Genomic DNA, 16,040 nt, shown 5'->3' on the forward strand with positions numbered 1-16,040 from the left:
AAGTGAGACAGCAAGTGGGTTCAACTCTCAAATAGAGTGACTATGACGGGGAGAAAGATACACCAGGAGCCAGAGAAAGATGTAGAGTTGAGGAGATTTGTTTTAAACATGTAAGAGCATAAACAGTTTGAAGGCTAAGGCATGGAACCAGAAGACTACAAGCATTATCATTACTATCTATGCAATAAGAAAAAGCGATATAATATTTGAATGTGCTTAGAAGTGGAAAAGACTTTATTCAATAAATGGTACTGGGACAATGGTTAACTACTTGGGAGAAAACAAGGTTTGATCTACATCGTTTCATACATCAAAATAATACGACATAGATTAGAGAAAACGTAACATAAAAACCAATCCATGCAGAGTAAAAGAAAAATTTGGGTGACCATTTATCTGATTCCTCCATGGTGAAGTTCTTCATAAACATGAGAATGATTAAGAGAATTCCATTTACAACAACATTAAAAAATACCTAGGAATAAATTTAACAAAAGTGTAAGACTTGTACACTGAAAACTACAAAAACACTGTTGAAAGAAGTTAATGAACTCCTAAATAAAAAGAAAGACATCTCATGTTCCTAGAATGGAAGATTTAACATCGCTAAGATGGAAAGACACCTCAACTGATCTATAGATTCAACACATGCCTTGTCAAAATACCAGCTGCTTTTTTTTTTTTGGTAGAAATCGACAAGTTGATTCCAAAATTCATACAGAAATGCAAGGGACTCTGAATAGCCAAAACAATTTTGAAAAAGAATAGTAGAAGGACTTACACTTCCCAATTTCAAAACTTACAACATTTAAGTAATCAAGACACTATGGTACTGCTATAAGGGTAGGCATATCGGTCCATGGAATAGAACTGAGAGTCCAGAAATGATCCTAACACTTGTGGACAACTGATTTTCATCAAGGGTACCAAGATAATTCAATGGGAGAAAGAACAGATTTTTCAACAAACGTTGCTGGGAAAACTGGATACACTCATGCGAAAGAATGAAGTTGGACCCTAATTCACACTATATACTAAAATTTTTAACTTAAAAGTGAGCATAGATCTAAATAGGCGGGCTAAAACTATAAAACTCTTAGAACACGGGAGTAAATCTTCATGACTGTGGGTTAGGCAATGGTTTCTTAGACCACACCAAAAGTACATGTGACAAAAGAAAAAAACTGGACTTCATCAAAATTAAAAATTTTTGTGCTTCAAGGAACACTATGAAAAAAGTAAACAGACAATCCCCAGAATGGAAGAAAATATATGTAAATCATATATATATGTAAATCATGTTCCACTTAAAGACATTTCAGTCAATGATGAACCACATATACAATGGTGGTCCCATAAAATTAGTACCATATAGCCTAGGTGTGTAGTAGGCTATACCATCCAGGTTTGTGTATGGACAATCTATGATGTTTGCCCAACAACGAATTTGCATAATGACACATTTCTTAGGTATCCCTGTCGTTAAGTGACACATGACTGTATCTAATAACAGAAACTTGTGTCCAGAATATACAAAGAAATCTTACAACTCACCAACAAAAACACAACCCAATTTAAAATGAGGAAAGGATCTGAATAAACATACAAATGGTCAATAAAGCACATAACAAGGTGTTCAACACCATTAGTCATTAGAGAAATGCAAATCAAAACCACACTGAGATATCACTTCATACTCACTAGGATGTCTAAAATAAAAAAGACAGACAATAACATTTGTTGGTGAGGATATAGAGAAATTAGAAACCTCATGCACTGCTGGTGGGATTGTAAAATGGTACAGCAGCTTTGGAAAAGAGTTTGGTAGCTCCTCAAAATGTTAAACAGAGTCACCATCTGACCTAGCAATTCCACTTCTAGGTATATGCCCAAGAGAAAGGAAAAGATATATCCACACAAAACGTTGTATGTGAATGTTCATAGCATTATTCATAATAGTTCCAAAATGGAAACAATGCAAATATCCATCAACTATTGAATGGATAAACAAAATGTGGTATACCCATACAATGGAATATTAGTCAGCAATGAAAAAGAATAAAGTACTGATCTATGCTACAAGATGCATAAACCTTGAAAACACTGTTAAGTGAAAAAAAGACAAATACAAAAGGCCACATATTGTATGATCCTATTTATATAAAAAAAGTCCAGAACAGGCAAATCCATAGAGACAGAAAATAAATTAGTAGTTGCCAAGGGCAGGGAAAAGAAAGGAATGGAAAGTGACTGCTAATGGGTATAGGATTTCTTTTTGGGGTCATGAAAATATTCTAAAATTAGATAGTGGTGATGGTTGCACAACTTTGTGAATATACTAAGAATCACAGAATTGTATGCTTTAAAAGGGTGAATTTCCTGGTATGTGAATTATACCTCAATAAAGATGTTATAAAAAGTAGACTAAGAAATCAAAATGGGAAGAAGTCAATAGATGTGATTACTTGAGAAGTAAAAGATATGTTACATTAAAAACATGATAAACTATATGAACGGGAAAGATTTGCAACACACACCATATTTGATGGAATTAAAGATGCCACTGATTGTACCATTAATTTATAAGCTACTAAGAAAGAAAAAATCCCCAAGATGGGGAGCCTCCTGGAGGAGCCTCACGAAAGCTGGGACACCAAGGGCCACATCCTCCCTAAACCTACTAGGGGCTGGAAGGAAAAGTGGAAAATTCCTGTTTTTCAACCTTGGTACAGGGTGAAGGCAGGCAGAAAAATCTTCCCTGAAAATTTAAACCACAAGTTGGTATTCACACTGGCTTGCAGTTTGAATAAATATTATCTTATGGCTCATCTTAGCTAAAAAGAATCCTTAGAGAATTTAGTTTATAGTGGTCTCAATTGGAGAGTGATTTTAAGATACCACTGAGAAAGCAAAATGTAAAATAAAAGTTTTGCTTAGAGTGAAATAAAGTTGAAAAGGTACTGACACCTTTAATATGTAGTCTTCATATAAATCATTTGGAAGAGTAATAAACACCCAAAATAAAAGGGCAAATATTATGAAGCTCAATTCTCAAAGGAATTAGAAATGGGTAATAAAAATGAATAATGGTTGAACCTCACCAGTACTCAACAAATGCAAAATAAAACAGTCAGATAACATTTTTTACTTATCAGAGTAGCATAATTTTAGAAGAATAATGGCTAAGAGCTAGAAGAATATAGACTCTTGTGGAAGTCTACAACAACAATCTTCCTGTGAAGCTATGGGCATTTTCAGCCCATAGTACTCCTTCTTGGAATCTCTCCTAAAAATAATCATAAGTTTGGACACAACTTTATCTGAAATGATGTTCATAAAAACATTAGTTAGAAAAAGGAGAAGCAATATAAATGCCCAATACTGAAAGAATAAATAGATTACGGCACATCCATATAATTTTAACGTTGTATTGCAATTTTAAATGATGTCTTTGTAGAATACACAATGATATAGGAAGCTATTCATGTTATAATATTATGCAAAAAGTAGAGGACATATACATAGGATTGTACACCATTATGCTACCAGTTTCATACAAATACACAAAGCACAGAGATAAAGACTAGTCGGAAGTATATCAAATAGTAGTCGTGGATATCTCTGGGTTGTGGGATTTCAAGTACTTTTCGTTTTTTTCTTTGCATCTCTCTGTATTTTCTAAAATTTTTACATTGAAAGTGTTTTACTCTCAGAAAAACTAACTCAGATAGAGTCAAGACTTAAATTTAAGACCTGAAACCATAAAACTCCTAGGAGAAAACAGGGAAAAATTTCCTTGACATTGGTCTTAGCAATGATTTTTTGGATATGACACCAAAAACAAAAGCAACAAAAGCAAAAACAAACAAGTGGGACTCTATCGAACTCAAAAGCTTCTGCACAAAAGAAACAATCAACCAAATGAAGAGGCAACCTACTGAATGGGAGAAAATATTTGCAAACCATATATTCCTTAAGGGGTTTATATCCAAAATATATAAGGAACTCCTACAACTCAATGACAAAAAACAATATGATTAAAAAATAGGCAAAGAACCTGAACAGACATTTTTCCAAAGAAGACATACAAATGGTCAACAGGTACAGGAAAAGATGCTCAACATCACTAATCATCAGGGAAATGCAAATCAAAACTACAATCAGGTATCACTTGACACCTGTCAGAATGCGTATTATCAAGTAGATAAGAGATAAATGTTGGTGAGGATGTGGAGAAAAGGGAACCCTTGTGCACTGTTAGTGGGAGTGTAAATTGGTGCAGCCACCATGGAAAACAGTATGGAGGTTCCTCAAAAAATTAAAAATAGAACTACCACATGACCTAGCAATCCCACTTCTGAGTACATATCAAAAGGAAATGAAATCACTACTTCAAAGAGATACCTGCATCCCCATGCTCACTGCAGCATTATTCACAATAGCCAAGGCACGGAAACTACCTAAGTGTCCCCTGATAGATGAATGGATAAGGATAAGGTGGTGTGTGGTATACACACACACACACACACACACAATGAAATATTATTTAGCCATTAAAAAAGGGAAATCCTGCCATTTGCAACAACATGGATGAACCTTGAGGGCATTATGCTAAGTGAAATAAGACCGATGGAGAAAGACGACTACTATACGATCTCACAGGTGGAATCTAAAAAAGTCGAATTCATAGAAACAGAGAGTAGAAGAGGGGTTACTGGGGGCTAGGGGCTGGGGGAAATGGGGAGATGTTGGTCAAAGGGTACAAACTTCCAGTTGTAAGATGAATAAGTTCTGGGGATCTAATGCTATACAACATGGTGACTATAGTTAACAATACTGTATTACATACTGGAAAGCACTAAGAGAGTAGATCTTAAATGTTCTCACCACGCACACACACACACACACACAATATTTGTAATTACATTAGGTGATGGATGTGTTAAGTAACCTAACTGTGATAATCATTTCACAATATATACATGCATCAAATCAACACATTATACACCATGAACTTACGCAGTTATATGTCAATTATATCTCAATAAAGTTGGAAAAACTAAAATAAAAATCCTTAAAAAAAGAAAGTGTTTTACTTTCATTAACAGAAAACTTCAATAAATATTACAAGAAAAATTTGTCTCATATAAATATAAAATACAAACATTCTACTTTTTCAGGGTTTTTTTGTGTGGCTAACGTCATTTTTTGGGTGATGAAATTGGACCACAGAGTAGCTAAATGATAACATATGTAACAATAGGGTTATTTTCTCCTTTTCACAGTTTACTACATAAATAATACATATTTATTATAGAAAATCTAATAAATATTGATGTAAAGGAAAATAAAATCCCACATAATCTCCTGATTCAGAAGAACCATTGTTAGCTTGGGTTTTAGTTTCCTCTTATTTTTCTAGTTCCTCAAAGTTTAAAGTTAGGAATTGATTTGAGATCTTTCTTCTTTTTAAATGAAGGTGTTTACAACTATAAATTTCCCTCTGACCACTGCTTTCTCAGCATCCCATAAGTTTTTGGCACATGCCTTTTTGTTTTCACTCATCTCCAAGTTTTATCTAATTTTCCTGTGCTTTCTTCTTTGACCCATTGGTAGTTTAAGAGTGTGCTGTTAAATTTTCACATATTTGTGAATTTTTCAGTGTTCACTCTTCATTGATTCATTCCACTGTGATTGAAAAAGATGCTTTGTATGATTTCAGTCTTTTAAAATTTATTGAGACCTGTTTTGTGGCCTAACATATGGTCTATCCTGGAGAAAAACCACTCTTCACAGTTTCATATGTCCCATTAAAATTTGTCCTGCAACTAGGTATGCAAACCAATAACTATATATATATGTGAATAAATCTATAAGGACTAAACGTACCTTCAACACACCATTTTTATTGGTTGCATACTATTCCGTTATTTGATAGTATCATGATACGTCAATATCTTATATGGTTGGACATTTAGCAGTTTCCAATGTTTTTCACCACAAAATAGGACTCTAATGATTATGGCATCCATAAATACCTGACTGAGATATGTAACCATAATTACTAAGTGATTACTGTTACAGGGAGATAAAGAGCTCCAACTCTTCCAATAAAAATCTTGCAAAAATACACATAGTGAAGTCAGTGAGCAAGTGCTAAAAGTAAAAAACTTTCATAAGAATCTTACCTTGAATTTTCTTGAAAACTCTGGAATTCATAAACTTTAGAAATCTGTCTGCATAGAAGCTTGGTCTATGAACTGAAACAGTGTCCTGAAAAGACAAATCAAGAGTCATGGGTTTACCTCTCAGATATTTCATTTCGAGCTAGAAGAAAGATCCACTCAATTGGTTCTCTCTTGGCCAATGTCCTTAACTAGAGGGCGTGGATGTCGAGAGCTGGAAAAGAGCAACACCCAGTGTCTCACAGGGCCCAGGAGTCAGGTTAGGGGAGGAGGGCAAAAGACTCAATCGGAGCAAAGATTCTAGACACTCAGAATGAAATAGAATATTAAAAGGGGCAGGGGAGAGACAGCAAAAAGACTCTGCTTTATCAATCAGAACAGTGGATCCTTATTCCACTGTGTGCCATGAGGCACACACACATTTTTACAGACAGGCAACCAGTGCCCTGAGTGTCATCAGGAAGGAAGGAGGACACTTTTAGTGATAACCAAAAATTGGGGGCATGAACAAGCAAAACAACACTAATGTGAGAGTGACACCTAGGTCAAAAAAAGAAGTGTGCTGGTTTCATCTCCCAGTAACAAGGTGCCTTGACACTGGGAAGATTCTAGCAGACAAGGTTGACTGATGACCCCTGTTATGCTGAATTATTATTAATTAGATACTATATTAGATACTATAAAGTGTCTACAGTGGGTTTGGAAGAAAAAACACGCCTTTGACCAGAGGTCTGGAGACCTGGTTCTGGTGTTAGTTCTGACTTTAAAAAGCTGTGTGATCCCGGGGAAGAGACAGTGTCTCGTTGCCTCAGTGTTTTCACCGATGAAACACGGTGTTACACGAGGCATAAGGTGATTCTGTAATCAGCATGTTATGAAGGACACACTACGGAAGACCCTCCTTAGCCACGTTACAATGGTCCTCTAGACTACCAGTGATGCTGTAGATGGGTGGGAGATTCCCCACTGGTTTGACATGCACTCTCCCCAGTATCCTGGCAGCTCCTGTCTGAAGCGGACACATATTCACAGCAAGTACAGTAATTTAGAAATATCGTAGGATGCAAGATGATTAAGACTCAGCTCTTGCCTTCCAAGAGAAGTTAGATTATGGTTCTCTTCAGTATGAATAAACATTGTTTAAATAAGAGGCAGATTAGAAAACAAACAAAAATAAGAATTATTGCTTACAATTTCACAAATACATAATCTGCACAGAGATTTTCCTAAAAAAAACCAACACCAAAAACCAGAAGATATGTTTTAACTAGAGAAAAGTAGGGGCCCCTTAGAAGCATCTGATCAATAGAACACTAGGCCATTCAGATCAGAAACCTTATCTGGTAACAGGGAATTGAAGTTGTCTCAGAAAACAGGAGGGGAACACAACAAAGTGTTTACTCTCTCTCCCTTCCATGTTCAAGGCATTACGTAGTCCCTAACTTTTCTTAGCAGGAAGGGAAAAAATTAACCACCATCTTGGCCTTTCATAGAAGGAATCTTTAATCTGAAAAATAAGCCTAAGTTTACTTCTTAGGAAAAAATTTGTGAACCTCTTGTTTAAAAGTGCATTTTGACAGAGGTCAATCCTTAGCCTGTGGACCAAATGCAGATCTTTTATCACTGAAAGGTTATGACCGTTCCTCCACAGAACTGAGAAAGTAGCATCTATAATTTACCCTCTTTCAAAGGAAAGCTTCTGCTAACATCTGAAAAAGACGTGTAAGCAAATCTTTGACCAATATATTCTTTGGAAGTGTCACTTCAAGTTGTTAATTGAGGGAGGCTGAGGCCAGTAAACGTTCTGTCAGCAGCAGGAGGTTTACGTCTAACATCTACATGGGAATGCGTGCATGCGCATGCGTGTGCGTGTGTGTGTGTGTGTGTGTGTGTGTGGTAGACAGAGAGAGATAGAGATAGAGAGAGACAAAGAGAGACTGCCCTTTGTAACTGACTTTTTTCTTCTGTTATGCTGATTCTGGGTCCAAAAGACATCCCTCATAGCAGTCAGCATTAGTCATGTATAAATCTGTAACAAAAAAGTTTCTGCTTCCTACATGCTGTTATATGTAAGGCATGGCGTAGAACAATAATGTGCATTATTTTATTCAATCCTCACATCAGCCCTATGAGGCAGGTACTAGGAACTATTACTATACCCCCGGTACAAATGGGAAACCAGGCTGAGAGAGGTCAAATAACAAGCAATGTGTGCAGGTCACATGGCTAGTAAAGTAGTGACGAGGATTCAAATCCAGGGCTGTCTGCCGTCAAGTCTGGTTCAAACCCCTCTGTAGCTTGGTCTAATGAGAACTTTATTTCAGCTGTCCTCTGATCTTTCCAGCGCCTATCAAAAGAGTCTCCTCATTTTTCTCACCATCCTCTCATAACTTGGCTCTTCAGATGTCATGCAGAAACAAGACCTCATCTTGTTTTCCTGGCCTCTATCTAGCCACCAGGCTGGATGTTCTCTATTTGAATAGCTATTCAAGTTTATGCTGTCCTTGTTCTTAGATTGGAACCAATCTGCTAGGCTAAGATTCTAAGGTTATAAAGATCTATACTTCTTCGCCTCTTCAAATCTAGTGACACAGCTTCTCAGACACCCTCTGAAGTCTCTTAGAAATGAGAAATATATACAGCTTAACAAGGAACACAAGTCACTCACCCCATCATAAACCAGTGCTTTCCAGGAATGTTCTAACTTCTTCATTAATCTAAATATAGACAGAAAAATAAAAATTAGAATGTAAAATCACACCCATTTGGTGAATTTTCCAAACCCTTTGTTGATTTATTTTGAAATAACAAAAAACTGTTTCCCCAAATTTCTTACCTATATGATTGCAGAATGTCAATAATGCCCATAAATAAAAGTAGTTTTTCTCCCTTATGGCTTTTAGCTGGAATACCTCCCATTCTGTTGATAGAGAAAAAGCAAAAATATTTTATAAGAAAAGGAAGTTAAAAGTCATTTCTAATAAATAGACTATAAGTGAAAGTAGACAATCTTTAAGAATTCTGGACTATCTCTCCATCATTTTTTTTTTGGCCTCAGTTAAAGTCTCCCTGGAAATCCAAATGATGTACTTCCCACAAAGGAGTATAATACCCTAGTTGTCAACTGTGAAGAGTTGGATGGGAAGAAGCCAATTAAAAAATTATTCCTATTTTGAAACGATGAGCAAGAATTTTTAAAGTATTTTAAATATTGTTTTTTAAAAAAATGCAACACTTTTATATATTCACTGTGAGATTTTAAAATATAGAAAAGCACAAAGAAAAAATATATAAAGAATCCATTCCTAGGATGCAAAGACAAATACTATACTAAAATTTGGTACATCTTTCCAGTACATGTGTGTGTGTGTCTGTGTGTGCATGCGTGTGCATGTGCATATATTCACTAATCCACAAAAGTGATTATTTATGTTTCATAACCTGAATTTTTCACTCGCTAAATGATGAACATTTCCTCAACGTCAATGCTTATATGTTTTTTAATGGCTGTGTAGTATTTCACTATAGTGATATAGAATAATTTGTTTAATCGATTATTGGACATTTAGATGGATTTATAGGCCAGGACTAAAAAAATGTTTAATATGTATGAATTTCCTTTATAAAAGTGAAATATGTCCGTGATTTAGTCATTGTTGGAAAATCCTAGAAGGCAGTCACTTACACCCAAGGAAAATGGTTTCTTCCTGTCAGTCTCCCTGCTCAGCTAGTACACATGTGGTATAGCCAACTATTTCAATAATTTTCATTGGCTGTAATTGTTTCTGTTAGTCAATATGCACTTTATACACGCAAACTAATCCTGCAGTTACTATCACATCCGGTTGAGGCAAGAGACCACATCTGCCAGGGGGTAGGACTAGAACAACAGAATCTTCTTATGTAGATAAAAAGCTCTGAATTGCGAACCTAATTCCTATCATGTATTTGCTTGAACACGTGTTTATTCAAATTCAAAGTATATTCTCCCTGTTGTGGATGTTTTGAATATGTAGTAAATGGGGGTAAAAACATTTCCAGCCATTGTTAAAAAATGGAGCCATTTGAAAAAAGAAACCATGTGGATGAAAGAATAACCTGAAGAACTGGCACTCATCTAGTTATCCATAGATGTATAGAAATGAAGGCTGGCTTAATGCATTTTAGCACCAGGTAGGAATCTATTCCTAAAGAGCCACTATGAGGGGAACATGATTGTGTTTAATTACCCAATGATATCAGCTGCCAGAATCAAGAGGATGAAGCGGGCAGGTGGCTGCACTTACGTTTCCGGGTTCTCTGTGATGATCCCATCTCCAGATTTCCCTGGACCCTGGATAGATTCCATTGCTGTTGAGTAGAGGACCTTCTGCATCCCAGGCCGCTTAGCATCAGGCACATTTTGTGAGGTTTCCTCTTCTTTGTCTTTAAGGGAATGGTCCAAGATGTGGATTCCCAGCAAAAGGCTATAGTCCATGATCTTGAAGCTTTCCAGCACCTGAGTAAGCAAAAGAACCAGGAGGCCGGTCAACTCAAATGGCTTGTAAGTCTCATTTGCACAGAATCAGAGAGCTCTAGATTTGCAGACACGCTTCCTGCGTCCTTCCCAGAGGGTAGCTGATAGAGGAAAAGTCAAAATAAAAACATCTGAGGTTATTATTAGGTCATGTGCAGTAAGGATTACCACAATGGCTCCAAGATGATATTTTATGCAAATTTAATGTAAGCATATCTTTTCTTAACCCTCCATGACAGTTTCACTAATAGTATTTATTGAACACTTTCCAAGTGCTTAGTGGCTCACTTGGATTCAAGCCTCACAACTCTTTGAGCTAGGTACTATTGTTGTCCCTATATTATAGATGAACAAAATTGAGACACAGAGAGATAAAGCAATTTACTCCATATCACACAGCTTGTAAGTGGCATTGCTGGGATTTGAACCCAGGTAGTCAACTCCAGCATCCACGCCCTTAAGCACTGGAAGAGAGAAACCAACAAACCAATGATCTCTACAAGCTTGTACCTTCTTCAGCACAAAGACTCAGCTGGAATGTGTTTCTGTCTGGATTCTGTTCTCAAAATCTTAATCTTGTTGGAGTTCAGGGATCTCCTATTCAAAGTTGCTATTTTGTTCTCTGTAGCAAGTCTTTTTAAAAATTATGATCTTGACAGAGAACAGGGCTTAATGCTTAATTGTCGACTCATCAAACAGTAGGAAAGAGAAGGCATTAAAAGCAGCTGGATGTGGCCAGACAAAGAAGTTAGCGATACTCTGACAAGAAAATAACAGGAGATAAGGTCAAGATAAGAGGCAGTCGACATGGGTTCCCAGTGGAGGAGGGACTTTGACACTCAGGACCCTTCTTTGATGGAGGAAGAGTGCTTGAAAATGGGGTATTTTCCCCTATGATAAAGCTCTTTTCCTAGTAGTTTGTATATATTCTCCTCTACAACAGATATTTTAATGCCTGGCATTTCTCACACAAAGCTGCTCAGGAAATCAAAACAGCACAGCCCAGAAAGTAAGACAATCCTGCGTGGCAGACAGCTGCTTCTGAAACAACATGATAATCTGTTACTATACCCTAGTTAGGAAATGCCTTTGAGGATCAGAGTCTATAGATAATTGTTTCATCAGGGATTGAATATCCAGAATTTCGTATGCTTCTCATTCTCCCTGAGCCAACTGCTTTTTGATCAGACATTTATGATGTACTAAAGAGAGGTCAGGCCTGAGGATTCAAGTATCTGTGGCTGCCACTTCAATGGACGTCCTTTGACAGCAGGCTTTGGGAAGGACGGCATACGTAGCCTTTGAAAATATGTTTACACCCGTGTCTTATGCACATTTGCATAAATGAGGAAAAGTGAGAGTGGGCTGCAGATAAGTATCAATTATTCCAGAGTGTTCATGTTCATCTTTCAACATACGAAGCTGAGTACTTCCAGAAAGGAGGCAGGCAAGAAAGGAGAGTGGAATTATTATTTAAGAAGGTTAGGCCGTGGAACTTTCTACCTCAAGAGGTCAGAGAGTGGCTCGATAGCAACAGGGAGCCAGCTTCCCTAACCTAAGGAGTGAAGCCAAGATTGGAGGAGGAAGGAAGGGTGATACGAAAAGCTCCTCACCACTGACCCAATGCTCCAGCACCAGACCCACTGGTTGGTTCTCCATGGAGGTGTATCAACGCCTTACTTCCAACATGGAAGAAAACAAGATTTCAGTTCTGTGTCAGGGTCGCCACGGACCCAGCCTCTTAAAAGAAAACACTAACAGATACTGGATGCTTTCTTCAGACAGAAACAGAGATAGAAGGATCTCAGCCTTTCTAATTCTCTATCACACACAAAGGACGGCTTGGAAGTAGTGGCCACCAGCGAGCTTCATGAACCCGGCACAGTGATCTGCATCTGCAGATGCCAGTTTTCCTACTCACATTTACCTGTGCTAGTGCTTCCTTTCTTAGAGAGACTCTTAGCTGGGGACGTGCAGGATAGAGCACCGACTCCGTGACCTTAGGCAGGTCATATCACCTCCCGGTATCTCACTTTCCTTCTCAATAAAATGGTGACAATAATATTACCTGCTGCATAGGGAGCTCATGAAAATTAAATACAGTAATGCGGGTGAATTGCCTAGAACAATTCCTGGTGCAGAGAAAGTGCTCAATTACTTGCCAGCTATCATCATCGTGATTATAATTCATGGTGACTCATTGCTCACATGTGTGCGAGAGACTATAGGAGTCAGCTTGAAGTAACCACCTGTAGAGTTACACTTCTGCAAATAAAAATTCATAAAAAGCCAACAAAAATATGACTGCATTTCTAGCCTGCTTATCAGTGCCCTTTTGGCAAGTCCTGACTCCTTTAAAAGTTCTGGGTTGGTGGGTACCCAGTAGTATCGCTTGGATGTTCAACAGGAAAATGTTGGCTGACACAGCAATTCTGGTCAATGGGCTATCAAATGATGGCCCCATGATCTGTCTGTGGGAACAGTCCCATTTCCACTGGGCAAAAATCACAGCCTTGTGCTCTGCACAGCCCAGACTACCCACTGGTAAATGTTCCCTCCAAACAGTGAAGCGGCTTCCAAAGCAAATTCTAATCAGACCCTGTGACAACGTTGTGACTGTTCCTAATGGGCATGGAGAGTGGTAAAGATTGAAAGGCACTCCTGGATACCATCATATTTAGTTCACATTTCTCTGCAAAGTTTCCACCAATTAATTCTGCTTGTTAAAAAGCTTTCTTTGTAAAACAATTTTTATTATATTTTTAATGCACTGTTCAACCTAAACTGTTCCATTTGTAGATGCAAAGTCTTTTCCTGCTCAAGGACAGGCCAAGGAGAGCACATGCATTTCATAAGTGATAGGAGGTCAGGCTGTGGTCCAACTTTAACTGTTAGATAAAGTGAGAAACTATCTCAATGCTTTAAGTGGTCAAATATTAGTCCTTGTTTACTTAAAATAAAGCCAACAACCTCAAGAGAGAATAAACTAAGAAAAATCTACAAATAAATTTTAAAAAGAGATTCATTTTCTCTGTATTTTTAAATTGGATTGTCAGCATCCCTGAGTGATGCTGGATTGTCCTCAGGAGCCTAGGCTCCTACTTTCAGAATGAAAGGCTTAAAAAAGATAAATTCTATTCCCATTGTATGGAAAGTTGAGCATGATAGTTGGAATGTGGGTTAGGGAAAGTCACCATCCATAAAAAAATGTCAAGGAAGGAAAAGATAAATATATAGGCATATATTTTAAACCAAATTCCAAAACTTCTGTCATGAAAAATTCTGGGAACAGATTTTAGTCACGTGAATTGCAGATCTGCATCAATTAGGAACAAAATAATTCGGCTATTCATATCCTCCCAGTTCTTTAAAGGAATCAATAAATCTGCTAAAATCTTAACATGTGTGAGCACTGAGAGTGTGCAACATTCTGCAACATGACAGACACCAATCAGTCTAGCCTGTCACTCGGGCGCACATTTTTTTCCAGAATGTCTCCCTGACCCGGCTGTTGCTGGTGGATCCTGTATCTGTGCATTTGCTATGCAAAACGCACGCTGCAATGCAAACACAGGTGCTTTTCTATCTAGCTGGGCAAGACTTCATTTCCCCACTTGTAAAAAAAGAAAGCAGGAATGATTCACAGACATATGTAAAACTGAAAGCAAGTAGGAATACCACAACGCTTTTTCCTGTCAAAGCCAGATTATTTTTTCTCTTCTCTCTCAAGGACTATATTTAGTCAATAATAATATTGGAATGTAGTAAAAAAGTCAATGTCAAAGCAGCTGGGACAATATCTTGAAGACAGGATCAAAACTATCTGTTCCTGAAATGAAAGCATATTCTGCAGGCTCGCATGGCCATGATGCATCAGGAAAGCACTTATTCCATACCCTTTCTGCAGATTTGGTGACCTAACCTGGGAGATAACCCAACTCAGAATGATAGGCACTGATACCCTCTCTTCGTGGCCAAGGGTCATAATGAGTGGCCAGTCCTCCTTTTCCTTTTCTATTTTCTCTCCATACTCCTTATCCCAGTGCACACTGTTTTCTGCCCCACTGCTAGAAGGAGATGGAGTGGCTGCATGGTGGTTATGACTCCATGCTCTGGCGCCAGGTGGCCTGGTTTAACTCAAGGTTCCCCCATTTGTTTGTCCTTGGGCAGAGTATGTAACCTTTCTGGGCCCTGTACTCCTATCTGTAAAATAGAGATAATAGGGACACCTATCTCACAGAGTTACTAAGAAGATTGAGTTAATCCACATCAAGTCTTAGGACAGACAGTAACTGGCATACAGAAAGCACCCAATAAATGTTAGCTATTCTTACTGTTGTTGACACTCCTCCACCTGTAGAATCAGTCACTGCTTACCACCCCCCGGAATCTCCACCTGCCCTCAGCTACTGTGTCCTGCCTCCTCTTGGTTCTTTGCCTTCCTATTTGTTTTTCCTTCTGTGCCCTAAAGATGTTCACCAAAGTTCTCTCTTCAACTCTTTTCTTTCTTCCGAATAGTGACATTCATTAACTCTCCTTGTTGGGGAAAAGAAAATCGAGTGCCTAGTCTGCTCCAGATCATCAGAGGGAAGTAAAACAGACAAGAATGCTGTCTTCAAAGTTACACGAGCCTGGGGCCGGCCCCATGAGCGAGTGATTAAGTTGGCAAGTTGCGCTTCGGTGGCCCGGGGTTTCGCCGGTTCGGGTCCTGGGCGTGGACATGGCACCGCTCATCAGGTCACGTTGAGGCGGCGTGCCACATGCCACAACTAGAAGGACCCACAACTAGAATATACAACTATGTACGGGGGGAATTTGGGGAGAAAAAGCAGGGGAAAAAAAAAAAGAATAAGGCCTGGAAGGAAAAATCAGGGTGCCGTGGAGATACCCCACATAATGGATACCTACTATTTCAATAGTGCGGGTAAGATATGATGACACTTGAAGGAGGTGGCAGCAGGGGAGCTTGCAGGAGATGTGGATAGATTCGAGAATCTCTTAGTGGTAGATTCCAACTATCATCCCTCTACAGACCATTCCTATAACATTACCTTTAGTCTGAACTCACTCCTAAGCTCCAGCCCTATCTATTTCCAATGGCCTTCTGGACATTTCTAAATTTCTATACACCGTCTTGCTGGAACCCTAAATTCTTACTTCCCCCAAAGCATTTCTTTCTCCTCACTTCTTTGATTTGAAACCATTCTAATGTGGATTTCAGGCTCCATGACTTCATTGATCTTGAGCTTCATGATTACAATGTGTGTGAAAAATCTTCAGCACTGAAAATATTGACTGTGATTAGGCACTCTATGTTGTCAGAAAAATAAAGATAAAAG

General features: G+C 38.1%; 1 protein-coding gene across 2 annotated transcripts in view; it reads right to left on the minus strand.

The window, feature by feature from the left end:
- Positions 1-16,040, minus strand: part of PIP5K1B (phosphatidylinositol-4-phosphate 5-kinase type 1 beta) — a 274,960-nt gene that overhangs the window by 66,767 nt on the left and 192,153 nt on the right. For both annotated transcript variants that reach the window (XM_014846778.3, XM_070495622.1), the window contains exons 8-11: positions 10,472-10,683; positions 9,022-9,105; positions 8,854-8,902; positions 6,189-6,273 (exon numbers count right to left, since the gene is read on the minus strand). In XM_014846778.3, coding sequence (XP_014702264.1) covers positions 6,189-6,273; positions 8,854-8,902; positions 9,022-9,105; positions 10,472-10,683 — 430 coding nt within the window. The remainder of the gene's footprint in view (positions 1-6,188; positions 6,274-8,853; positions 8,903-9,021; positions 9,106-10,471; positions 10,684-16,040) is intronic.

The sequence above is a fragment of the Equus asinus genome, chromosome 23 (assembly GCF_041296235.1).
Source record: "Equus asinus isolate D_3611 breed Donkey chromosome 23, EquAss-T2T_v2, whole genome shotgun sequence".
In the NCBI taxonomy this organism is placed as follows: domain Eukaryota; kingdom Metazoa; phylum Chordata; class Mammalia; order Perissodactyla; family Equidae; genus Equus; species Equus asinus.